The sequence below is a fragment of the Candoia aspera genome, chromosome 4, assembly GCF_035149785.1.
Source record: "Candoia aspera isolate rCanAsp1 chromosome 4, rCanAsp1.hap2, whole genome shotgun sequence".
Classification (NCBI taxonomy): domain Eukaryota; kingdom Metazoa; phylum Chordata; class Lepidosauria; order Squamata; family Boidae; genus Candoia; species Candoia aspera.
In genome coordinates this window covers 86282908-86305853 of record NC_086156.1, presented here as the reverse complement: position 1 = coordinate 86305853, position 22946 = coordinate 86282908, and the positions used below count along the sequence as shown (strand labels likewise).

General features: G+C 42.3%; 1 protein-coding gene across 8 annotated transcripts; it reads right to left on the bottom strand.

Annotated features, from left to right (window-relative positions):
- Positions 1–650: 650 nt before the first annotated feature.
- Positions 651–22877, bottom strand: MED25 (mediator complex subunit 25). 8 transcript variants are annotated; one of them, XM_063300919.1, is made up of 20 exons: positions 22771–22867; positions 21487–21645; positions 19272–19317; positions 15827–15951; positions 14457–14555; positions 13176–13296; positions 11372–11528; positions 8403–8530; positions 8215–8308; positions 7858–8054; positions 7586–7708; positions 7407–7492; positions 6157–6214; positions 5047–5154; positions 4052–4222; positions 3319–3417; positions 3073–3141; positions 2111–2284; positions 1647–1854; positions 651–915 (listed from the first exon to the last, which is right to left on the bottom strand). In XM_063300919.1, the coding sequence occupies exons 2-20, from the start codon at positions 21621–21623 to the stop codon at positions 806–808; spliced, it is 2310 nt and encodes a 769-aa protein (XP_063156989.1). In that variant the 5' UTR covers positions 21624–21645; positions 22771–22867; the 3' UTR covers positions 651–805. The 8 variants fall into 8 exon arrangements, with proteins under 8 accessions (XP_063156989.1, XP_063156990.1, XP_063156988.1 ...); XM_063300920.1 differs by having other exon boundaries at positions 3319–3420; positions 8403–8527; XM_063300918.1 differs by having other exon boundaries at positions 3319–3420; positions 21487–21654; positions 22771–22865.
- Between the last annotated feature and the right edge of the window lie 69 nt (positions 22878–22946).

Genomic DNA, 22946 nt, shown 5'->3' with positions numbered 1-22946 from the left:
TAAACTCTAAGGAGGACTGAAGCATCCTGGTCTTAGATATATAGTTCTGCCCTAAGGGAACCTGTGTTTCAGAAAGTAAAGCCAACTCACGATGCATTTGGAAAACTAATTTGAATACAATGTAGACAGGCTGTTATAGTTTGGGCAGCTCTGAAATGGAAGAAAGACTGTGGTGGGGAATAGAAGGAAGGAAGGAAGGGAGGAGACATTTGAATCAGGGGTTCCAAGCCTTTGAACTCCCAATGGCTGAGGAGGATGGAAGCTGCAGTCCAGCACATCTCAAGGTAGAGGTTGAGGAAAAGACACCCACCCCCAGCCTTTTCTCTCCTTGTCCACCAAGAAAGTCCAACTCTTAAAATGGCTCCTTCTCCTTTGAAAGCTTTTAGATCACTAAATACAAGCTCTTTATTTGAGAGATCTGGGATCCTGAGCCAGAGCTTCACAATATACCTCACAGGAAGATCACTTTTAATTCTCCTTTCCCCTCATTCAGTTGCCTCCCCATACCAAAATTCAGTGAAAACTGACAGGGGAACTTGGGGGGCTAGACCAAGCTCTTAGTATGCACTATAGCACAGTAGAACTGGGGGATATCCCTAAAATTGCAGTAGGTGGAGCAAGGAGCAGAATTAACCTCAGGAAAGACCAACTCATGAATGGAAGAGTATATTTCTTAATGGGGGGTGGGAGGGACACAAAAAGATTACAAATGAGAAAGGAAGGTATTTTCGGAAAAGGAAGCATTTTCCCATTATACAGAGATGGTTTCAGCCCTGGTTGACATTGGATCAGGGCCCTCCTGTCCTCAGATGAGGTCCCTGAGGATGTCATCCTCCATGATGCTGGGGGCAGGAACCTGCTGCAGGCCTGGCTGAGAAACAGGCCCCCGGGGTCCAGCATTCATTAGCATTTGACCTGGGGGAGAAGGTACAATGCAGAGAGGCTTTAGAACAGCAGTGAAGAATCTCTGGTTACAGGGTTAGATATGGCCCCCTGCTTCACCAGCCCCTGGGGCAGTTCCTAGCCAGTTTGGTCTAGTGGTGAAGGTGCTGGGCCAGAAACCAGGAGGCTGAGAGTTCTAGTCCTGCCTTAGGCATGAAAGCCAGCTGGGTGACCTTGGGCCAGTCAGCCCAACTCACCTCACAGGTTGCTGTTGTGGGGAAGATAGGATGAGGAAGGAGTATTAGGCATGTTTGCCGCCTTGAGTTATTTATAAAAATAATAAAGGCGGGATAAAATTAAATAAATAAATAAATGCTTGCCCTACAATGGAAGCCTGAAAAAGGGTTGTGCCTTCATTTCCCTTCCATCCCCAGCAATAGCTAAGATGTTGTGTCCATTAGTCAGTGGATCCCATTTAAGGTAGCCAGGGCATCAGGAGATGGCATCATCACAGCTCTTATCTTACTGGATGTTACTGTGTTTCACATCTGTCGCCCATGTTCTACAGTTAAGAACCTGCCCAGCTAGGTGATGACAGACGCTCCTCCCAAACCTATCTCCCCCATCTCTGCAAATGAACGTACCTTGATAAAAGAAATAGCTCCTCTCTCCTAAAGCAAAAATCCTTTCCCAACTCTCAGATGCAGCTGTTTCTGGGTTGCGAGTAGCAGATTTTGTTTTCAACCAGACCAAGCACACCGTACCTTGCAGTTGCGGCCGTGGTGCCATCTGAGCTGGCCACTGCTGCCCAGGAGCTTGGTGCATGAGAGGCTGTCCAGGGAGCTGGAGCTGCTGCTGCCCAGGAGGCTGATGCCCGAGAGTCTGCCCCATGGGCTGGTGTGGTAACATTCCTGAAGACCCTTGCTGGAGGTGGTGAAGAGGCTGCTGGGATTGAGGGACTCCAGCTTGGGGCTGTACGTGAGAGACAGGAGGGAGCATAGAACCCTTTTCCGGAGATCACAAGTGCCAGAGGTAAGCAGCAGAGCTCAGCTAAGCAGTGCAGCCCCTTCCCTTTGCTCTTTCAAGCAAAGGAGCGGTGGTGCTGGATGAAGCAGTTTCAAGAGGGTGTTTTGCTCTATCCTTTCAGCAAACAGCCCCTTCAACTTTACAAAGAAGTAGAAGAAAAGGACGGGGGAGGCCTTGGTGGAGAGGGAAAAACAGCACTCACCGGCTGTTGGCTCAGGAGAAGGCTTCGGAGCTGAGGGTTGGCTCCTGGGTTTTGAGGCCTAAGCATGGCACCTCCTTGGGTGGCCTGTGGCCCAGCCTGGGGGGGGCCCTGTGCTTGTGGGGGTTGGCTGGTGGGTGGGGCAGCTGGCTGAGGTTGCTGCACTCGGAGCTGCAACTAGGACAAAAAAAAGAAGTGTTCCCTCGCTTGCAAGAATGTCTGCAGCAATTCACATCTTTCCCATAAACTTAGTGACCTTTGCAAAGGCACTGCAGAGAGCCATCAATAAAACATGGAGCTGCTGCCAAAAAGAACACAACCTTCTTGACAGGAACTTGCTGCTCTCACTACGTGGTGTGCAGCTGCGGGACGTCTGCAGCGACCAAATGACACAAAGATATGAAGAGACCCTGCATGAAGACAAGCTAGATGAGGGAAAGTCCTTTTACACCAAAAGAATAGTTGGGGTTAAAATGAGCCATAATAGGAACATATTCATGTTCTTCTTCATCACTTAACTGCAAAAAACAAAAACAAAAACTGAGGGATGGAATATGAAAAGCCAGGCAAGTGTTGGGTGACTCCAACCGCAATGCTGCTTTCCGTTAGGAAAGGTTGGTGTGATTTGTCATGCTGAAGGCCACCTTGCTAATTTCAGTGTAGTGAGAAGTACATTTAATTCATTTAATACAGTTAAATAACGTCCCCGTGTGTTTAACAACATCCTTCCCGTCTGTCACCTTAAATTTACAATTTGCTGGCAAGATTTGGCAGGGCACGGAAGGCTCTGGGCAAGACCCTGATCAGTTATGAAATCAGACCGTTGAATTAACACAGAGGTAAATCTGCTTAGCCTTCCTCTTCCTTCCAGTAAGTAAGTGGAGCTGCATGGAAATAATGATTCCAGGGTGGGATGAATCCGCTCTGAACAAATACAGCGGCTCCTACCTCCACAAGGGACTCACCAAACCCTGCTGCCGTTCTTCCATGATCCCCACCTGAGGCATACCGGGGCTCACCTGTTGCCCACCCATCTGTAAAAAGATAAAGGGAGGGGCAAATCCAACAAGGGGGTGGCCAGTGAGGCAGGGAGGCAGGCAGTGCAATCCTAAGCCCAGACATGCTGCCAAGAGATAGGTAGCTCTCTTCTGCCTTGCATGGCTGCTGCCCAAAAACAGCTAGGGCAAAGTTTGCTATATCTCGTGCCTTACCTGCTGCTGGACTCCTGGTGTTACTGGCAAAGTGCCAGGCTGCTTTGCCAGGAAGGGCTGTGTGTTGGGGGCGGACCCCAGGGGTTGAGAACTCCCCATCTGCTGTAAAGAGAGATGAAGAAGAATGTATTCAGTAAAAAGAATTTACTGTAATTTATCAGTCTTCCTGGAGCCAACTGTGGCTTTGTAGGCATTACTCAGAGTTACAATTCCAGTGCCAAATGTTTATGGAGTTCAAAATATTTTGAAGAACATACTCCCGTACGGATGCACAAATGTACAAATGCAAAAACGTTGGTTCAGGAATTAAAGCTACGGGTGCAATGTGCTTAGAAATGGTCCACTGCACAGCTCCAATTTATTAGCAAGCCCAAAAATACTGTAAGAAATGTATTAAGTGAGACTTGGAGCTCTTTACAATACACTCTGCAGACATTTTTCATTTATAAAATTTCTCCCCTATTTTTTTCATCATAACAAACAATTCCAAGGCAGGAACTTGATATAGAATGGCTGAACATCAATGGGTCTTATACTCCAGTTTGCTAATAAATTAGACAAAAAATATGCTAACTAGAAGTACAAGGAGGCCTATAATTTTGGGAGACATGGTGGTAGTTCAGTTAGGGAGCACACTTGAAATAGCTGAAGATTTCAACAGATTCACAGTCTTCTGCACAGCTTGAACACCAATTGAGGGAATAAAACAAGACCAAGAGGGTCAGCCACTGACCTTTTGCTGCTGAACTTGCTTGTGGTTAGTGATGACTTGGCGGATCCCATTGACAAAACCACTCTGGTCATAAGGAATGAGCCCCATGAAGATTTTCTTCTTGGAGGAGTAGAGCAGCATCAGCACTCGCACCTCACAGGGTGTCGTGTGTGGGAAGTGGACACAGCCGGCCTGTTCATATGACAAGGAAAGCAGATCCGCTAAAGCAGTGGCCATGGGGAGAGGAACTCTGAGAAATGTCCTCCCTCCAAGCTGAAACCTTTGTCCCCTTGTTATTTACATTTGTATACTGTTCTTCTCTCAGGGATCACAGAGTCATTTAATATTAGAGCAAAATATGAGAGTCAAGATTGCTGGAGAAAGAGAAAAACTTTCTACACTGGCCAACATCAAATGCCTCAGGCAAAACTGAAGAACACAGGTAATTAGGTATGCCTAATGCAATTTATAAAACTGAGCTACTGATGCATCTCCGAAATCAGGGAACTCCACAACAAAGGCATCATAACGGAAAAGGTCCTCACTAACCAACCATCCCATTTTCTAGATGTTCTTCATTGCTACCATCAAAGAAGAGTCTCTTCCAGCAATCTTATTAATATTGAGAGACTAAGAGTCCCCATCAGTATGGTCATAAGGCCATGATTTACCAGCCACAATTCCGGGATTTATACCAGAAATTATACCTTTGGACAAGTGACTTCCCCAACAAGCTAAGGCGTTTTCCATCAAAATCCACTTTCTATAGCCACCATAAAAAGGGACAGTAATATTAAAAAAATTACCGTACTGGAATACCAGTACATAGAGCTGTGCGTATCTTGATACTTTGACTGTTGGACCAGTTTACTGATCAGACAGGTTTCCAAAGGTAAGGAAACAGACTGCCTTAGCTTGTCCATCATAACCAGCCCTCAACTGGGAGATTCTACTTCTCCAACTTAGTTGAACCTTCTTGACCACGCCCACACCCTATGCAATTTGCCAAGTCTTACAAATCCATTGCCCATGATGCGATAGAGCCCCTTCAGTGATTCCAGGTCCTTATTGGTGAAATGGAACTGCACCATGCGTGAGTTGCGGAACAGGTGACCCAGAGTTGTCTGTGAAGAAGGAATGGGTTAATCCAGGTGGAACCAAATCTGTGTATACTCCAAGCCATGCTACTTTGCCACAGATAATGTCAATCAAACTGAAATTTCTGGGAAACCCAATGATGCTAAAAGCAAAGCTGAAGGGAGAAGAACTATCCTATAATACAAATTCTACAGATTTAAAAATATAGGAACTTATTGTACATAATAATACAAGAGATTTCAAAATCACACTGTTTTCTTACAGGGAAAAAGATTAATTGCAGCTGACCACAGCCAGGGAAGAAGTTTCAGACACCTCCATCAACTTAACAGTATAACTTTCTTTTTTCCTCTCATGTTAATATATAAGAAAAAGATTTCCAGAAGAGAAGCCTGTCTGCTACCTGCAGTGTGACATCTGTCATGCTCCTAGAAACACCTTGTAAATTATGAATAACCCTATAACTTCCAGATATTTTTACATTCTTAAAAATTATTCAGCATGGCAAGCCTGTTTCAATACCCATAGTACAGCTAAGATCACTGCAACAGCAAGAATAGCAACCCCGATAAAGGCTAGCATAAATCAGATTTTCCAGGCACAGACTCAAGGTATCAACCCCTGAATTTTCATAAATTTTAAGGACTGGCCCCTTTGCCCTAAAGCCCTTCAGATCATCTGAACAGCTGAGATCATAATCACTGTTTCTTTGCAGTTCTTAATAATGAAGAAAGAGCCACTAGAATCAAGACTGCTAGGCAGAGGGTAAACTTCACCTAGCAAACTCTTCAGGGAAGGTTAAGAGAGATGGGAAGAGAAAGAAGGTGAATTTAGACCTTGCCTCCACATTGATCCCTGCAGATGAGTGTGCCTGGATCCAAGTTCTACCCAGTATTGCCACATCTACCTGGGCAGCCCTCAAAAGATCCTGGTAGTACCAGTGTGCCATTCACTCTGCAAAATGTTGTCTATCCCTGTTCAGCGTTAGATCACACTTTGCCTCCAGCAATCGCATGCATTTCACTTACCAAGAGCTGTTGGGGAATTAACTGCATAATGAGCTTCTGGGGCCACTGCTCAGCCTTCCTAGAACAGAGCAAGGAGAGGGGAGTCAGCTGTGCATTTCTCATCCATCTCTGCTTAAAATCATTCTATCACCTTACACACATAAATAACAGAGAACACAATTCTCCAAATGTTAGTGTACACCATATATTGTATTAACACATCACTCTTAACAGCTGCTGCCTGCTTCACTTTTATTGGTTTATCAATAAATATTTATGGAAGATGATTTTATTGTCTTTCTTCTGTACACTGCTCTGGACTGCCTTGGGAAAATAAAAGCAGGGTCAGAAGTGATGTTTCCAAAATAGCATCACACAAGGAGAAAGTCCTAAAGTCTGCAGGTGAATAAAAAAATCTTTGTTCCCTACAGAGGACAAATAGTGCAGAAAGGACTGAATGCACTCAAGGGCTGAGGAATGCTGATTGTGTCATAGTGAAAAGAGACTCAGGTAAATGAGGAAACTGGACAGAGTATCATGGAGAAGGACATGACTGATTGACAGAAACACTGAGGACACTGAATACTGCAACAAAACACTGAGGACACTGAATACTGCAACATTTTGTTACAGGTCTCACTTGCTTACTGCTTTAATCACTGCCTATTAAAACACTCAAAGCTATAAAAATAATGGGCACACATTTGGAAGTCATTAAGAACCAAAGCAGGAAATACAATAGTGGAGAGCATGTATATATCTTTAGCTTAAAGGCTCAGGGTAGGGAAGGCTTCACACCATGCTTTAATCAGAGACATAGCCAGTGGGGTCTTCTGGGGAGGAGGTCCCACAGTTATAACCACCACAAAGGTCCTACTCCAGGTTAGTCAATGACTTCTAGTTTTTCAAAAAAGAAAGGAACTTGCTCCAGCAACTCTCAGCTTTTGTCTGGTGGCCTTCAGACTGGTGTCTGGTGCCACTCTGGTGGCATTCAGACTCTGCATTGACAAAAGGTCAAATAAATTAGAAAGGTGGCCTGTGGCTGAAAGGAAACTACCCATTGCCCATCTAGACAAGGATGGTGATGTATCAGAATTGATAACTTCCTACTCATTGCACTGTGGGTATATTTTTCTATGTTCCTCCACCCCTCAATCCTCCAAGATTCAGCTTGTTTCTACCAGTACCAGAACACCAATTTTGATTCCACCACCCTGCTCTCAAAATCAACAATGTCTCTTTTTTCTCTTAAGTGACCCAGAGGCACTCACAAGTTCTCTCCTTGATTGACATACACCTGGCAAGGCAGGGAACGTGTGAGCTTGGTATTGGAATCCACAGAAGTTGGCTTCGGCTTCTGGGGAAAGAGGAGGGACAGATGGTCAAAACGCATCAGGATAAGGAGTTCCTATGAATCTTTCTCCTTTCCCCTCCATAATTCAGCTCTCACCTCCTGCCATTCCAGCACCCCACTCCATGCCAACACTTTGTTTGGGATAGATTGCTGGGATGCTCCGATTTGTGCCTGTGCTGGCTGAGTCACATTCATGCTGTTGGGAGGCACACCACTAGGCTGGGAAGAGGAAGAAGAGTGGGGTAGGGGAAGGAGAGGCACAAAAGTCACGTGGCAAGCCAGTCACATCTACTGTAGATGGAAAAAGTAGTTAAGATCTGTGTGAATGTCTGCCTCCCACCGCCAAAACTACCAGGGCCCATACGTACCATGGCTGAGGCACCAGACTGTGGGGGAGCTTGCACAGGTGGCTGGACCAGCAGGCTGGAGCCTGTGGTTACTGTGGAGACCAGACTAGACTGCGACGAGGCAGGGAGCTTTTGAGTCAGAGCTGGAACAGAGCCTGCTGGGAGTGTCTGCGTGGGAGCTTGACTGAAAGCTGGCTGCATGGTATTCAAGGAAGGGACTATATAGAAGAGAAAACAACATGGCTGTAGAACCCACCATCCATCATCACCACCACTTCTGGTACTTACCTGTCCTCTGTTCTAATACCCTCCCCTCCTCCTAGCTTAATCCTTGGAGGATTTCCTTCAGCCCCAATCCTGGGAGAAAAACGGACTCACAGCGGGTGCCTAGACCGGCCTTTTGGTTCTTGGCGGCTTCCACAGCAGACTGAGCAGCTGCCTGGGCTGCAGTGAGAGTGGTGGGTTGGGTGACCTAAACCAGAGGAGGAGGAGAAGGAGGAGGAGTCAGGGTGAGTTTTAAAAAGTAAGGTCCCAAACCAGTCGCTGCTTGGAGGCAAAGCACGTACCTGATACGGCTGAGAAACTGGTGGCAGGACTTGTGGGGGTGCTGGAGGGAGCTGGGGGGGCACTGGGGGAGGTTGGGATACAGTTTGTTTGGGCTGCAGGTTGCTGTTGTTGGCTCCTGCTCCTCCTACTGCAAACGGAAAAGAGAGGTTGATGTCAAGTGCACACAATGCGTAACACACAGGATCTGCAGGAGACATTACTCATCCTCCGGAGGGGCATGTTCCCTCTTGCCAGTTTCATCTTGCTCATAGACATATACAAATACAAACATCCACTCCACTGCTGGACCAACAAACACTAACTGCCAAGAACAAGAAGGTTCTTATTTTGGCCATCAGGTCTAAATTTAGCATAATGTCATTATTCAAAATGGCTCATGCCTTTTTATGACTCTTCAACCACAAGTGCCAAAAACTGATGGCCCAACTGCCTGGTGTTTTGAGGTGGGAAACAGGTGTGGTATGTGGTAGCTCCCCAAACAGGTATGTCACATTGTAACAAAAGAGGAAATTCCCAAGTTCAGCATATTTTCAGGATGTCTCTCTCAAGCAGAGTTAACCTGTCTTGTATGTTCATCTTCAGCGGGGATGCTGAGGTCCTCACCCTGTGTGACATGAAGGGGGTGGAGCCCACACACCTTATTTCCACCATGGCCCCACATTATGGAATGCTTCAGCCCCTGCGATTCAGGAGGCCCACTCTGCTAGGAAAGCTATGAAGACCATTTTATTCCATCGAACTTTTGGCATAGTAGTGGTTATAGGCTGCCTTTTTTTTTTAATAATCTGATCACAGATCATTGTTTTTATTGGGTTTGGTGATACATTGAAGCTTGGGGACTGTTCTCATCTTTTTGGCTCTCACTGTTGTGATAAAATCACCCACCCAAATGAGTTTGCTATATCAATTTTTGTATAAATAAAATAATACTGTAAGCAAGTTCTTAGTATGTCCTCCAACCTCTGCCAAAAATGCTATGGCTGGCCCTTGGCCAGAAAAAAGTTACCCACTCCAACGTAATTACTGTAGTCAACTGAAACATACTAGCAGAAAGGTGGGGTATACTTCAAAATAAGTAAAAATAATTTAAAATGAAGAAAATGAAGTTGTCCCCGGATATAGGATGCACCCAATTAGCTGAAACTAAGGCTAGTCTTGGTCAGTACCTTGGAATCCCTTGATGCATGTTTTTTTGTTAAGAAATATTACTTGTAATGCTTTTGTTGTTGTTTATTCGTTTAGTCGCTTCCGACTCTTCGTGACTTCATGGACCAGCCCACGCCAGAGCTTCCTGTTGGTCGTCAACACCCCCAGCTCCCCCAGGGACAAGTCTATCACCTCTAGAATATCATCCATCCACCTTGCCCTTGGTCGGCCCCTCTTCCTTTTGCCTTCCACTCTCCCTAGCATCAACATCTTCTCCAGGCTGTCCTGTCTTCTCATTATGTGGCCAAAATATTTCAGTTTTGCCTTTAATATCATTCCCTCAAGTGAGCAGTCTGGCTTTATTTCCTGGAGGATGGATTGGTTTGATCTTCTGGCAGTCCAAGGCACTCTCAGAATTTTCCTCCAACACCACAGTTCCAAAGCATCGATCTTCCTTCTCTCAGCCTTCCTTATGGTCCAGCTCTCGCAGCCATATGTTACTACAGGGAACACCATTGCTTTAACTATGCGGACCTTTGTTGTCAGTGTGATGTCTCTGCTCTTAACTATTTTATCAAGATTTGTCATTGCTCTTCTCCCAAGGAATCCATTTAGTTTTCATGGCAAGAATACTGGGGTGGGTTGCCATTACCTTCCCCAGGGATCGCATTTAGTCTGACCTCTCTGTCATGACCTTCCCGTCTTGGGTGGCCCTTCACGGTTTAGCTCATGGCATCATTGAGGTGCTCAAGCTCCAGCACCACGACAAGGTAACGATCCTTTGCTGAAGCTTTTAAAGTTTAATAAATAATTTCTAAAATGCTGTATCCTGATTTTTTTATGTTGGAAAAAATTGGCATATAAATGAACTAAATAAAAGTATTAGAGGCAATTTCTGCATTTTAAGTAAATAAATATTATAGCTCCTACTTCCCCTAGTTGGAGTGCCATGGACACGTTCACTATGACATCTCAATTCGATGGCTCATCTCTCCCATTTAAATCTGCTTCTGTTTGTCCAAGCAAAGATGAATCAGAAACAGCAATGCACCGAAACCCAACTTTAGGAAATACCTGTTCCTCTTTCTTCTAGGATTTCTTGTTTGGCATTTTGCATAGTGAAACAGGATGTCATAAAAGCTGGAAATCTGGACTTTTAATAAAAGCAAAACCAGAGATTCCCGGGAACTGAAACCTAAAATGAGTGTCATGCTTTTTTTCCCACTTGAGTTTCTACATTATTCCAAAAAACAATCAAAACAAAACAAAACCTGTTCTTGACTTTGAAAACATGATCACTTTGGGAAACAAAGTTGGGCTTCCATGGGGAGAGAACAGAAAAATGAATCCCTTGCTGAGAAGAAAACCAGCAAGCATGATGACACAGAGCACTCCCTCTATCTCTTCCCCCACCAGCTTCGAGGAGGAGAAAGAAGAGCAGGTGCGATGAAATCAAGGGGAGTTATGTTAACTCTGATTCATAAGACCCATTAATTTTGGTAGGCCTGATCTAAATATGACAAGACTGAATCCAATCAGATCATTAAAACATGAACCTAATGAGCCTGATAATCAAACACTTTGTAATTAATAAGCTTTCTTGTTTCAATGATTCCCAAGTGATAACATGGAAGCCCTTTAGGCAAGTCTAAAGGCAAGATGGAAACCATCACCATTCTCTCTCCTCTCTACCTTGCCCTTTGTGGGACACTAAACATCTTGTATTCCTCTTCTCATTCTTCTCCAGGTTAAACTGGCCATCTTGTAACATTTCAGTATGATATATTCTAGTCCCATCCACATTCCCAAGATCAGCTTTTACCTGGAAGTACCATACCACGGATAAGGATCATATGCCGGGGGTCCTGGCTATAGTCTTTCAGCTGGGTCTCCAACATGGTCCCAGTCACAGCCTTCTCAAAGAGAATGCGCAGAGCTGGCAGTTTCCGTGGGGAGATAATAGAAAAATGAATCCCCCGCTGGGAAGAAAAGCAGAGTGGATAAGGAGAGAGGAGACCACAGACATCTCTTCCCTATTCGGCTTCGAGGCAGAGACTGAAGAGAGACTTCTGACACTCTCATTCCCAAACTGTAGGCATTGCTTCTAGTTACAAACAGACTTCTAGCATGTTGCCAAGTGACCCACAACTGGAAAGAGTGTTTAAGGACACTGCTGCAACACCCTTGTTAAAGCTAAGCTAATAGGGATCTGCTCAATTCCTAGATTGCAGGCTGTCAGGGAAGCTCATACATGCCATCTTGTGTGCAACACTGGTAGAAAGACAAGCTACATGTACAATATGGAAACTGCCCCCTTCCCCAACCTGGATAGCCCCCAGATGCGTGGAACAAATCCCAGAATTCCCCAGTGCCAAGACCCATGTGGCTGGCAAACTCAAGAAGCAAGAACCACACACATTTTGGAAAGGCATCTTTCACCCTACTCAGGATAAAAACATAATCTCAAAAGAAATTAGTTTCCAAGCAGACTTGTAGCAAACCAATTAAGGTGAAATGTTTCCTTTCTGTGGCCCCCACTCTGGATCGTGCTGTTTCTCTCACCCACTGAAGTCCTCCTCCTCCTCCTCCTCCTCCTCCTGCGCCTGGTCCTCAAGTCTCTCACACCCAACCAGGAAGGCCTTGGCTGACAACTATGGAATTTGAAATCCACACACTTGGAGTATGCCAGGCTAGGCAAGCTGAAGAAAAACATCTAGCATCCACTCCTTCCCATTTTCTTTCTTTAGCCTTCCTCCTTAGTCTTAGCTTTCTCATAACATTGTTACAAGGTTATCTCAAATCTTTTCTCACATAGTACTTGACATTTTCAATTACAAAAATGGACCTTTTAAGCATCTTACTGAATAATATTGGAGGCTGCATTGGATAAAGAAGATTTTATTGTCATCTGATGAGATAATATTTAACTCAGGTCTGTAAGAGAAGAACTAGACTTGGTTTTAACCACAAATTGTAAATTTGGTTAAGACCATAAAATATTTCTTGCTTAAGGAAACGATCACAATGGAAAATGCAAGTGATCCAGTTTACAAATGAAACATTTTTGTAACCAAGGAAGAGGAAAAATAAAACCTAGAAGCTGTGCGAATTGAGCTGATTTGTATCATTACTAGAAGTAACCTCTCAACTGAGGAAATACTATCTTAGCAACATTTCATTTAGTTTCCTTCCTGGGAATACTAGAGTCCTTATTAAGAGATAAAAAGAGAACATCTAAGCTACTGAGCCCACCAGAGGTGGACAATCCACAGTCCTTAATTTCAGAAGCCCCCGTAAGAGAGCAGTTCAGGCATCTGCTGAGAGAGATCCATCCCCTTCTTACAGCCTGATGCTTGGAAGAGAAAAGGGGGAGTCAGAGGATTGGTTTCCCTGGTTACGTTAGGCTTTTGCTTTAGCCACTCCTTGCCCACCAACCACGATATCCCAGCACATTACTCCTTCCGCATAAAATATGTTGCTGTTCTTATACCTTGCTGAGATTTCCATAGTCCCGCAAGCCACGATTTGTAGATACTTGAGAAGACTTGGATAGAGGAATGGTCAACAACCTTACCATATCCTACCAAAGGCTCTGGGGAAATGGCTGCAGAACACTTTCTACTCACCTCACCAATCTTTTGCACCAGATTTTCTGTCGTATAGCCTGAGTATGTGGTACTCTCCACAGCTGGAAGCAGGTAGGGCGGGGAGTTGCAGATAAGGATGCAGACTTTATGTGTGGGGCCTCTGGGAGAGAGCACAAGAAGAGACATAATGAATGAAAACTGGGGAATTACACATTCAGGCAGACTGTGCTTTGATACAAAGTAGGTTTTTGGCACGTGTGCAACATTGTTGCAAATTTGCCCCCTATTTTGATTGTGCATGGGACTATCTTGCCTGAAGAAATACCCCATGTGAGTGAGGGACTTAACAAACCAAGCATACTATTTCTTTAGTGTGAGTGTGGTTTTTCATGTTTTAAAACTCCTCGCAAGTTGGATTTTCCTGCTTCATGGCTCATAGCAGCTTTGCCAGGGGGATATTTAAACACAGAAAGTCGTGTGGAAAACTTAATACGACCTCCCACAAGTTTCTGATCAAACTGATAGCTGAATAAGCTGCTTTAACTTTTCTTTTAAGAAATGCTGATACATTGGATCACAGATTTCCTGTATCATGATTGTTCAGCACAAAGAAAAAGCAGTTGGAATGGACTTATGCAGCCAGACATACTGGGACTTTACACGGAATTACCTAAAATGGATAACGCAGCTTCAAAAACCTGCACAAATACGTTGGGGGGGGCAATCTAACTTCTATTATAAGAGATAAATCCCACTGAAGTATAGAACTCTGCTACAGGACTTCAAGAGCTGTGTCAACTGCTTATATCAATCTACTTTCACATCTCCACCGCTTTACAGTTGATCAAATATTGCTCCTGACCTCAGAAAGGAAACTGCATTTTAGTGGATCTGCCCCTGGAACTATAAGCCCCTTGAGGAAATGGGAAGCACATAACATTGCTTTAAAACAAAACAAATTTGTACAAGAAAGGCTCCCCTAGTTGGCATAGACAGAAATACAATTCTTGTCCCACAATTCTTGTCCCATAACCTCTCCTTTCTAGGCACCGCATGACTTACTGAAGCAAATGGCTCAGCTATTAAAGGCACCATGAAAAACAGTAAAATAAAAACCACCTTTTGTTTCATCTAATTTCTGGTCCTGCAAAACAATTCCAGATGCAGAAAAATCACGCACACACAAAATTAGTCTCAACGTGAGTCATGATGATTTGTGCTAATATTAAAAACAGAAGGGTGTTCTCAAGCACATTCGCTGTGCTTGTACACTTTCTGCCCTTGTTCCATCACCATCCACCCACTCCTATTATTACTTACATTTGCTCTCTCATCTTCTTGAAGTCATCAAAGAGTTGTAGAGCGGTACTGAGACCTTCCGAGATGAGGCTGCAGCTTTCACCACCACCACCCACAAACCTAGGGAGACAAAAAGGATACAAAAACCAGTGCTGGAGACCAAAGCCATATTCAGTTTAGCTCAGTCCCTTTCTGTGATGAACAAACAAACCAAAAGGCCATCTAAAACCACCAGAATAGTTGTATCCAAATCAGGAAACCACGACTAATGATTTTATATCCTGGCTTGTTTTTCAGTCTTTGATTAGGTATGCGCCCATAGGTTTCATTCTTCTTTTGCATATGTAAACCAAATTACAATAATCTGAACAAAACTATTTTCATGTTCTGAACAGAGTTCTGTTATAAACAAAGTGGCTATATGCTACGTCCAACATTTGATCCAGCTTTTTTTTTTTTGGTGCCTTTGAGTCAGTTTTTGACTCCTGGTGACTGCCTGGAGAAATCCCTGCAGTTTTCTTGGCAAGGATTTTCAGAAGTGGTTTGCCATTGCCTGCTTTCTAGGGATGAGAGAGAGTGATTGGCCCAAGTCACCCAGCTGTCTTCGTGCCTAAGGTGGGACTAGAACTCACGGTCTCCAGGTTTCTAGCCTGTGCCTTAACCACTACACCAAACTGGCTCTCTTGATCCATTATTACTACGATTTATTTCAAATACCAGTGAGTCGCAAAGGCTTCAGACACCATTTCTCCCCCCGGGCCTGCTATTCAGAATCTTTCAATTTGAGATGTCTGAATTTAAACTTATATGATACTTATGTTTGAGTTCCACCATCAAAATATTCCATAGTTATATCTTTCAACTGGTGTCTCCCAAATGAGCTGGACTTGAACTTCCATTATCCACAGTCAGCAGGGCTGTGAATTATAGGATTTAAATTTCAGAAATCCTGGAGGGCACCAGGTAGAGAAGATGTTTTAGACTTAACTGGTGGTACAATGGTGAGTTTTACCACCTGCCTTATCCTTCACGTATTTTACAGGACGCTCAGGAGTCCTGGTTTCTGATCCACTTGCTATGATTTAACTTTGTGTTCTTTAAAAAACAAGTCTTCCTTTCCATTTCTTCTTAGATTGACACATCTGGATGAATTCCTAAACTCATCCTGTTCAGTTGTCTAGCCAAAGATACTACCTATCACAGATTATAAACTAAAACATGCCAGAGGGATAGGAAGAGGATCTTATGGCACAGCACTGACTAAACGTTTGTTGTAGTAACAAGCTGAGATTTTTTTTCCTCATCTCAACAAGACCCCACATTTAAACACTTACACTCAAACATATATATTCTAATGAAGCAGCAGCATTAACACAAACTCCTATACTCACTGAATGCTGTCAAGCCATGTGACAAACTCATAGGCACTGCTCGTTGGTGCATGGCACTGTACATATGATTCAGGAGCGCAGTCTACTGTATTGAACACCACCAGACTGTACTGGGTACCACCATACTGCAGAATAGGTTGGAAAGTAGAGGCTGGTTAGACAGTGGTTTCTGGGCAGAGATATTTTCAAAACTATGATTCACACGCATAAACAAGGACATGGACTTCTACCTAGCTTAAACTCTATTATTACATTTGGCTTCTTTTAGAGTATACATGCAATCTGCTGCTCTTTAGATGTGTGAGACTCAAAATCCTGCCAGATTTGGTGCAGATACTTTGCTTTCATACAAGAGAAAGTTGGTGGTTATGACTGAAACAGAAAGTTAAAGCAATGACGACATTACCAAATATGGCAAGACTACAGATTTGACTGTTCTTCCTATAATCAAGGAGAAGATTTATATAATATGCCACCTTCTCATGACTAGAAGCTCCAGTCTATGTTGGCAATTGACTGGCATCAATGTGCATACCACAATCTTTGGTAGCATGCTGTAAATTTGTAAGGGTGCAGTTCAATCTATTCTAGATATGTTAGGACTCTGATCATCTAAGAATTGTGATCTGAGCATTCCTTCTTATTCAGTTATACAAGGGAGCATTTCTGCATTCAAAATGACTTCACTGTGCATTTAGTGACATAAACTATCAGTATTTTTTTCAAAGATATAATATATACTGAAAAATTCCCTCTTTCTACCTTTTACTTTATCTCCTTCTCCAACAGACACACCTGAAAAGTAAATACTCAGAGAACTCTCACAAACAAATATGTCTAGGTCAAGATCTGAATCACCCCAACACCTCAGAAAACTCCAAATCTTACATTGACCAAGACCACTGCTCTTCACAGAAACTTCCCAAAAAGAAACCAAGCAAACTTCCTCCCAACCATTAAAAAAAAAACCTCTCAAGGAATTTCGCACAGCCAGGAAAGGAATATTTGCTTTTGTCTCTTCAGCACCTCCCCCATTAACAGGAAGTGAGAAGTTCTTTTCCTTCTTATTTCCTCCTTTTCCACATTTTCATTTCCTTAGAATATTATGAGCTCAAAGGTAAAAAAGAAAAGAAAAGCTGGCCAGATGGTGGGAACCAAAACTTATTTTCTGAAGAATTGTTTTTATTAAAAAATCAAGAAGGCAAGAATTCATGGGAAGGGGCAAGGAAGGTATCTTAAGGTGTCCACAAACAACAAAATGGTGACTGCAAATGCCAACTTCAAATTATGGTTTATGATATTGGCATAAATAATGTCAACTATGGGTGTGAGTAACCAGGATAGTTTAAAAAAGGCAAGTTTTGGCGCCTTGATGCCCAATGATACAGCCAATCAGATCGTTTGGAATAGTGAGTTCATGAAAAGTAGTTTGAGCTGATGCATCCAAACCCCAATAGCCTTTCACATCTGGAGAGCTGGATTCAACGCCACTGAATCCAGTGTTGCCATGAGACATTGGAAAGTGTGACTATTGGACAAAAAGAACTATAAATTTGTTAATGAAATAACCCAGTTTGAAATCGACCTTTGTATAAATGATGATCATGTTATTACTAAGATGTATAAGATTTTGTTACAGATGAATATGGAAGATGAACAAGTCAAGGACTGCATGACTAAATGGGCTAAGAATTTTGGATATAATATCATGTTGGATCAATGGGAGAATATGTGGACGAAAGGTGTGAAATTCATGCTGAATTATAATTTAAAAGAAAACTTCTGTAAGATCATGTATCATTGGTATTTAACTCCTGATAAGTTGTCAGAAATGTATAATGGTGTAACTAATGTCTGCTGGAAATGTTTACAGGGTGAAGGAACCTTTTACCATCTTTGGTGGGCTTGTGAGAAGGCTAAAAGGTTCTGGGATCAAATATGTATTATTATTCAAAAGATTCTCAGAGTAAAAATACAAAGAAAACCAGAACTTTTTCTTTTGGGATTGATGGAAAAGGAATTAGAGAAACAACATAGGGTGTTGTTGTTATACATGATCACAGCTGTAAGACTGTTATATGCACAACAATGGAAAGATCCATAAATACCTACAGTTGAAGATTGGATTGTGAAACTAATGGACTTGGCTCAGATGGCTAAATTAACAGCTTTAATAAGACATCATTTTGTTTCTGCATTTATATCAACTTGGCAACCACTTTTGGACTACTTGCTTGTAATAGAAAAAAATGTTTTGATTTTGAGTTTTAGAGATTAAATGGTTTGCTTTAAAATAATGTTAAGATAGGTTAATTAATTGTAAGAGAGTAGATTTGTAAATGTGTCTATATCTGTATCAGAGAAAGTCGGAAGTCACTTTCCTTTTCTTCCTCTACTGACACTTCTATAGTTTGCTCTTTTTTCTTTAGTTTTGTTTTCTATCTGTTCTACATTCTCTTTTGTTTGTATCTTAACTATATCTTGAAAATAATAAATTTTATAAAAAAAAAAGGAAAGTGTGACTGGTGCATTGCCAACTGGTGCAGCTTGATCAGATCTGGCTGTGGAATGGCGTACTGTTCACCAGATGTGCAGGGCGCAGATCACAATTGCCAATCCCCACGATCCATCTCTGGAGTTTTTGAGAAGTCAGCAATTCCAGGTTTTAACTAGTTTGTAAATTTCCAGTTCTACATGCTTTATCTATCCACTCATGATTTTTTTAACTGCAGCATTTAAAGTCCTTTTCTCTGTTCAGCTGTCAAAATGCTGATTCATATTTTAGTTTAAGCTTCTTGGCTCATGAAGCTTTTCTGTTATGTCATGAAATGTAAGAGTGGAATTAATACATTTCAGTTTAGTGCTGTAATGTCAGACACGTTTCAAAAAAATAAAAAGGTGGAACGGAAAAAAAAAACAGAGGCAATTTTTAAAAATTTCTTCTTGTGGCCCTGCTACTAGTAAAGAGAGAGTGCATGAGCCTGAGGCTTGCCCAGCCTTATTTCAATAGGACTAAATTGTAATTTAATTCCTTCAAATGTAATTAAAATCACCATGTAGTGTTAGGTACTTGGGCTATACATTGCTTTCATCTCCAGAAGGTGCATCAGAGTGTGCAGAAATGCAAATAGAGCATCTGTTGGTAAAGTGCTACATATAGTTACTATGTTTGCACTCCCACATGATTTGGAGCACCTTTTGGAGAATGAATTCATGGTTGCCCAGGCCTATCGAATGCCAAAATGGCACTGGCTATACTCGGGCCCTTGCTTCCTCCTATCTATTTTTCCAAGCAATGCCTTTTCCGGTCTCATGGAACCGTAAGAGGCTATCTAGGCTTTCAAGCCCAATCCTCTACTTAGCAGCAGCATATTCCAAGAGGGGAGAGAAACCTATCTATTCAATGCCACATATTTACAACCTCAAAAAGCATTCACACACTCACATCTCCTCCAAAGTCTGTTTCAGCTGGAGGACCACCATTAAAATACCTGAAAATGAAAACAAGAATCCCTTAGACAACAAAAGGAGAACAGTTCTCTTCAAAAGATATGGCGTCAGAAATTCAGTCAAGATAATAATAGCAATAATAATTTATTAAACTTGTATGCCACCCAACTCTCAATCACTCCGGGCAGCTCACAACAAACAAAAAATTACAATAACATCAATCAAACATAAAGATAAAAGGTATCAAGCGTGATGAAGTGCAAGGTCTCACTCCCTCGTCAAAGGCCTGGGTGAAGAGCCAGATCTTCACACCACTTCTAAACAGCAGTGGGGGCCTTCCGGATCTCAGGGGGAGCAGCCAGATCTCTGTCCCAAAGGGCAGGTGCTGCTACAGAGAAGGCGCCCTTCCGGGGTTCTGAGGGATGACATTGCTTAATCAAAGGACCTGAAGCGTGCCAACCCTGCAGGATCAGCTGGGCAGATGTTATGGGAGACAGGCGGTCCCTCAAGTAACCAGGCCCTATACCATGTAGGGCTTTATAGGTAAAAAGCAGCATCTGTTTGTTTGCTATTATCTTCTTGCTCAAGATACAGACAGTGGAATCACTGAACTGTTTTTCATGACTGGTATTCTGGTTCAAGTATTACCATGTTTTATCACCTGCCAGTTTGGTAGAGCTAAGAATAAACTGTAAATACTCTCTTAGTGCTAACCTAAGACATTTTCTTACCTGAGGCAAATAAAGAGGTATTATGTCTTCCCCAGTTTTTACAGGATTTGGAGAGGTACTTGAACCTTATTTTAACATTGGTGACAAGATAGTGTGGTCTACCACAGTTGAGATAGAAAACTAAGCTACAGGGCCTAGGACAGTTTGTGTGCCTTATAGCTGGAAAGCTCCATATCTGCTACCTGAGGAGACTCCCTCACTCTGGCTAATGGTAGAGATTGACATTGACTATATTATGTTTTATATCTAATTTAAATATTGTGAATCCATCATCAGTTTGTTTTTGTTAATTTAATCTTGAATTTATTTCACTCTCAATTTATCTTCTTCTGTGTGCCCTGAGATTCCACCATTTGGAATCATAACATTACTTGAGGGACCACCTGTCTCCCATAACATCTGTATATTTTAAGTTATTTCTTCAACTAGGAAAAAAAAATTAGGCCTGTATTTTATTCCTGCCAACTTTGTTCCAACATATTCCTACACAGAAATACAGTAGATCTCATATATTTTCAAATAAGCTGTAATATTGTGCAAGAACAGAAGCGTAAGCTTTTTCTCTTTTCAGAAAGCCCCACTTCATTTACTATAGCGTTTATATTCAAAAGTAGAATGGCAGATATCAACAGATCTCTGGATTTGCAGTAGGTTGACAAAGATTTTCTAGCAATATCATCAAAATAACCACACACAGGTGCAAATGGGTGGTGAAAAAAACACTTAGGGGAGGAGTCTGGACTGAATTAAAGATCCCTGTATTAACAGATATGTGTTTAGTTCTGTTGTTAATCACAAATTCTTGGACTGAGCAAATAATTCGGGTATTCTGTCCCTTGATTTTTAGTATATACCCACTCTCCTAAGTCAGTACTTTTTGCTGCTCTCTGGTTGATGCACCTAATTGTCCTACTAATAAGAAAGTAGATATATACTTATTTATTATATTCATATTCATTATAATTATGAAACTCTCAGCAGTTTAGACTAACTACAAGCAACACAAGCATTTAAATACAATGTCTACATGAAACTAAAATATATAGCATTTTAAAACCCTAAACATCATAAACACAGTCAACTGGACATTGGATTTTAGAATTTTATGTATGTTTTCTTAGGAATAAGCTTTACCATTTTGATATATGACTGTAAATGTTTTCTGATAAGTTTTGACTGATTGGCTAATCAAAAGGTTACATACATACATCTTAACTGTATGATTAGAATCCTTCCATCAGTTATCCACTAATCTGAAACACACTATTTATTCCACCCACGACCTATTAGATCACCAATTAGAAGAGATTCTATAAACTGTGAATACATATTACTAGGCTTCTTAAAGTCAGCATACAAGCTGCATACACAAAGCACAGTAGCAGCAAATCACATTTTCCTACATTGTTTTCTCCCTGTGTCCTCCACTGACAAAATCAAGGGAGGCAAATGGCATCTTGAGATCATGTGAACACTCACTCAATGGCAGGAAGGAGATAATGCTTGCGCAAAGACTCAAAGTAAGGTCCAAGATTGGCAGTGCCCTCAATAACGAACACAACATCAGCAACCATTCCCATGGGTTGAGCAGGCATGTCCAGCGTTGGTACCACCATCTCCTTCAGCTACCATAATGAGGTGAGAAGACTAGTGAGACAAAATAGTAAAGACAAAAGCCAAAGTTGAAATAAATGATTTCTTAATATTTATTCAGTATCAAAGGAGGACTAAATGCTATTCAAAATACAGAACTAACATCATCTCTGGACAATGGAGACTATTTACATAAGACAAGCAAAAGAAAAAGAAAAGCAGGGGATTGAGAAATGAGAAGTGCAATGGAAGCATATCTAAGGAAAGCAGAGCTTATGGAAGAGACAAGGTAGAGTACAATGGGCATCATATCCCCCATTCGTTCAAAATAAAAATTCCTGCAACCCAGAGATGTGACTCTAAATGTTGCTTTATATAATTCCCAGCAGAACTAGCTTACCCGCCCAGTGGCCCAGAGTCGTGTTTGAGATGGGCAGTGGAAAAATGTGCTAAATAAATAAATAAATAATTACCCAGCCTAAGATGAGAGATGCTGGGAGTTACACTTCAGCAGTATCTGGAAGATCTCATTCTCCATACCTAATGCTATCTAATTTCCACAGCCAGGACCCCAACGAACTGATCAGTTTCCATGATCCTCACTAAGCATGTTCAAAACATATGGAGGGCTCTAGGCAAAGTTGATTCAGTCCAACATTTAATTCCCACAGCAGCTAACAGATGCTTATAGGAAGCTCTCAAGAGAGGATGAAGGCAACAACTATCCCTCTTATTCTTCCACCTTATTGCTCCCACCAACAGCTATTCCGCAGCCACTAGCTAGTTGCCATGCCTTTTAATTGTTGGTAAAACCATCCATGGATCTATCTCCTTTTTTAAAAATCAACCAGATTATTAGCTGTCAGCGACATCTTGTTACAGTGAATCACGTAAATTAAGAAACTGAGGAACAAGTGTTATTTCTCGGACAGATAAGCTCTGATTTTACTGTCAAAGATTAATTTATTAAAACCAAAGACACGAAAGAGAAAAAGGAGAGATGTTGTTTTGACTTTGCTGAATGAGACGATGGAGGAGAAGCAGGAAGGTTATTTGTGGCCCGAACTCGGATCTCCTTTCACCCTCCTCCCCCCACCACCTCAGTAAATGCCGCTCCCAAGCTTTGAATTTTCTCCCCCTCCCATTTGCACTCCCCCCCCATCCCCATACCCGAAGCAGACATCCGGCTTCTGGAGTTCGCTTGTTTTCCAGCCACAGGAAGTACTTCCCTTCAGGTCCGCTAGTCGGGACGCACGCGCACATAAAAAAGTCACCGAATTACCTTCCATTCTCTCTCGATGGTTAAGAGTTCTTTTCACTCACCCCCGCCTTCCCCGGAAGTAGTG

Bases quoted from the DNA above. Each gene is read 5' to 3' on its own strand.
- MED25 (XM_063300918.1), bottom strand. From the start codon at position 21,623: ATGGTGGTACCAACGCTGGACATGCCTGCTCAACCCATGGGAATGGTT. The intron at 13,297-14,456 runs GTAAGTAATAAT...GCTCTCTCCCAG, and splicing joins AAGAAGATGAGAGAGCAAAT to AGGCCCCACACATAAAGTCT. The intron at 2,285-3,072 runs GTGAGTCCCTTG...TTTTTGTCCTAG, and splicing joins AAGAACGGCAGCAGGGTTTG to TTGCAGCTCCGAGTGCAGCA.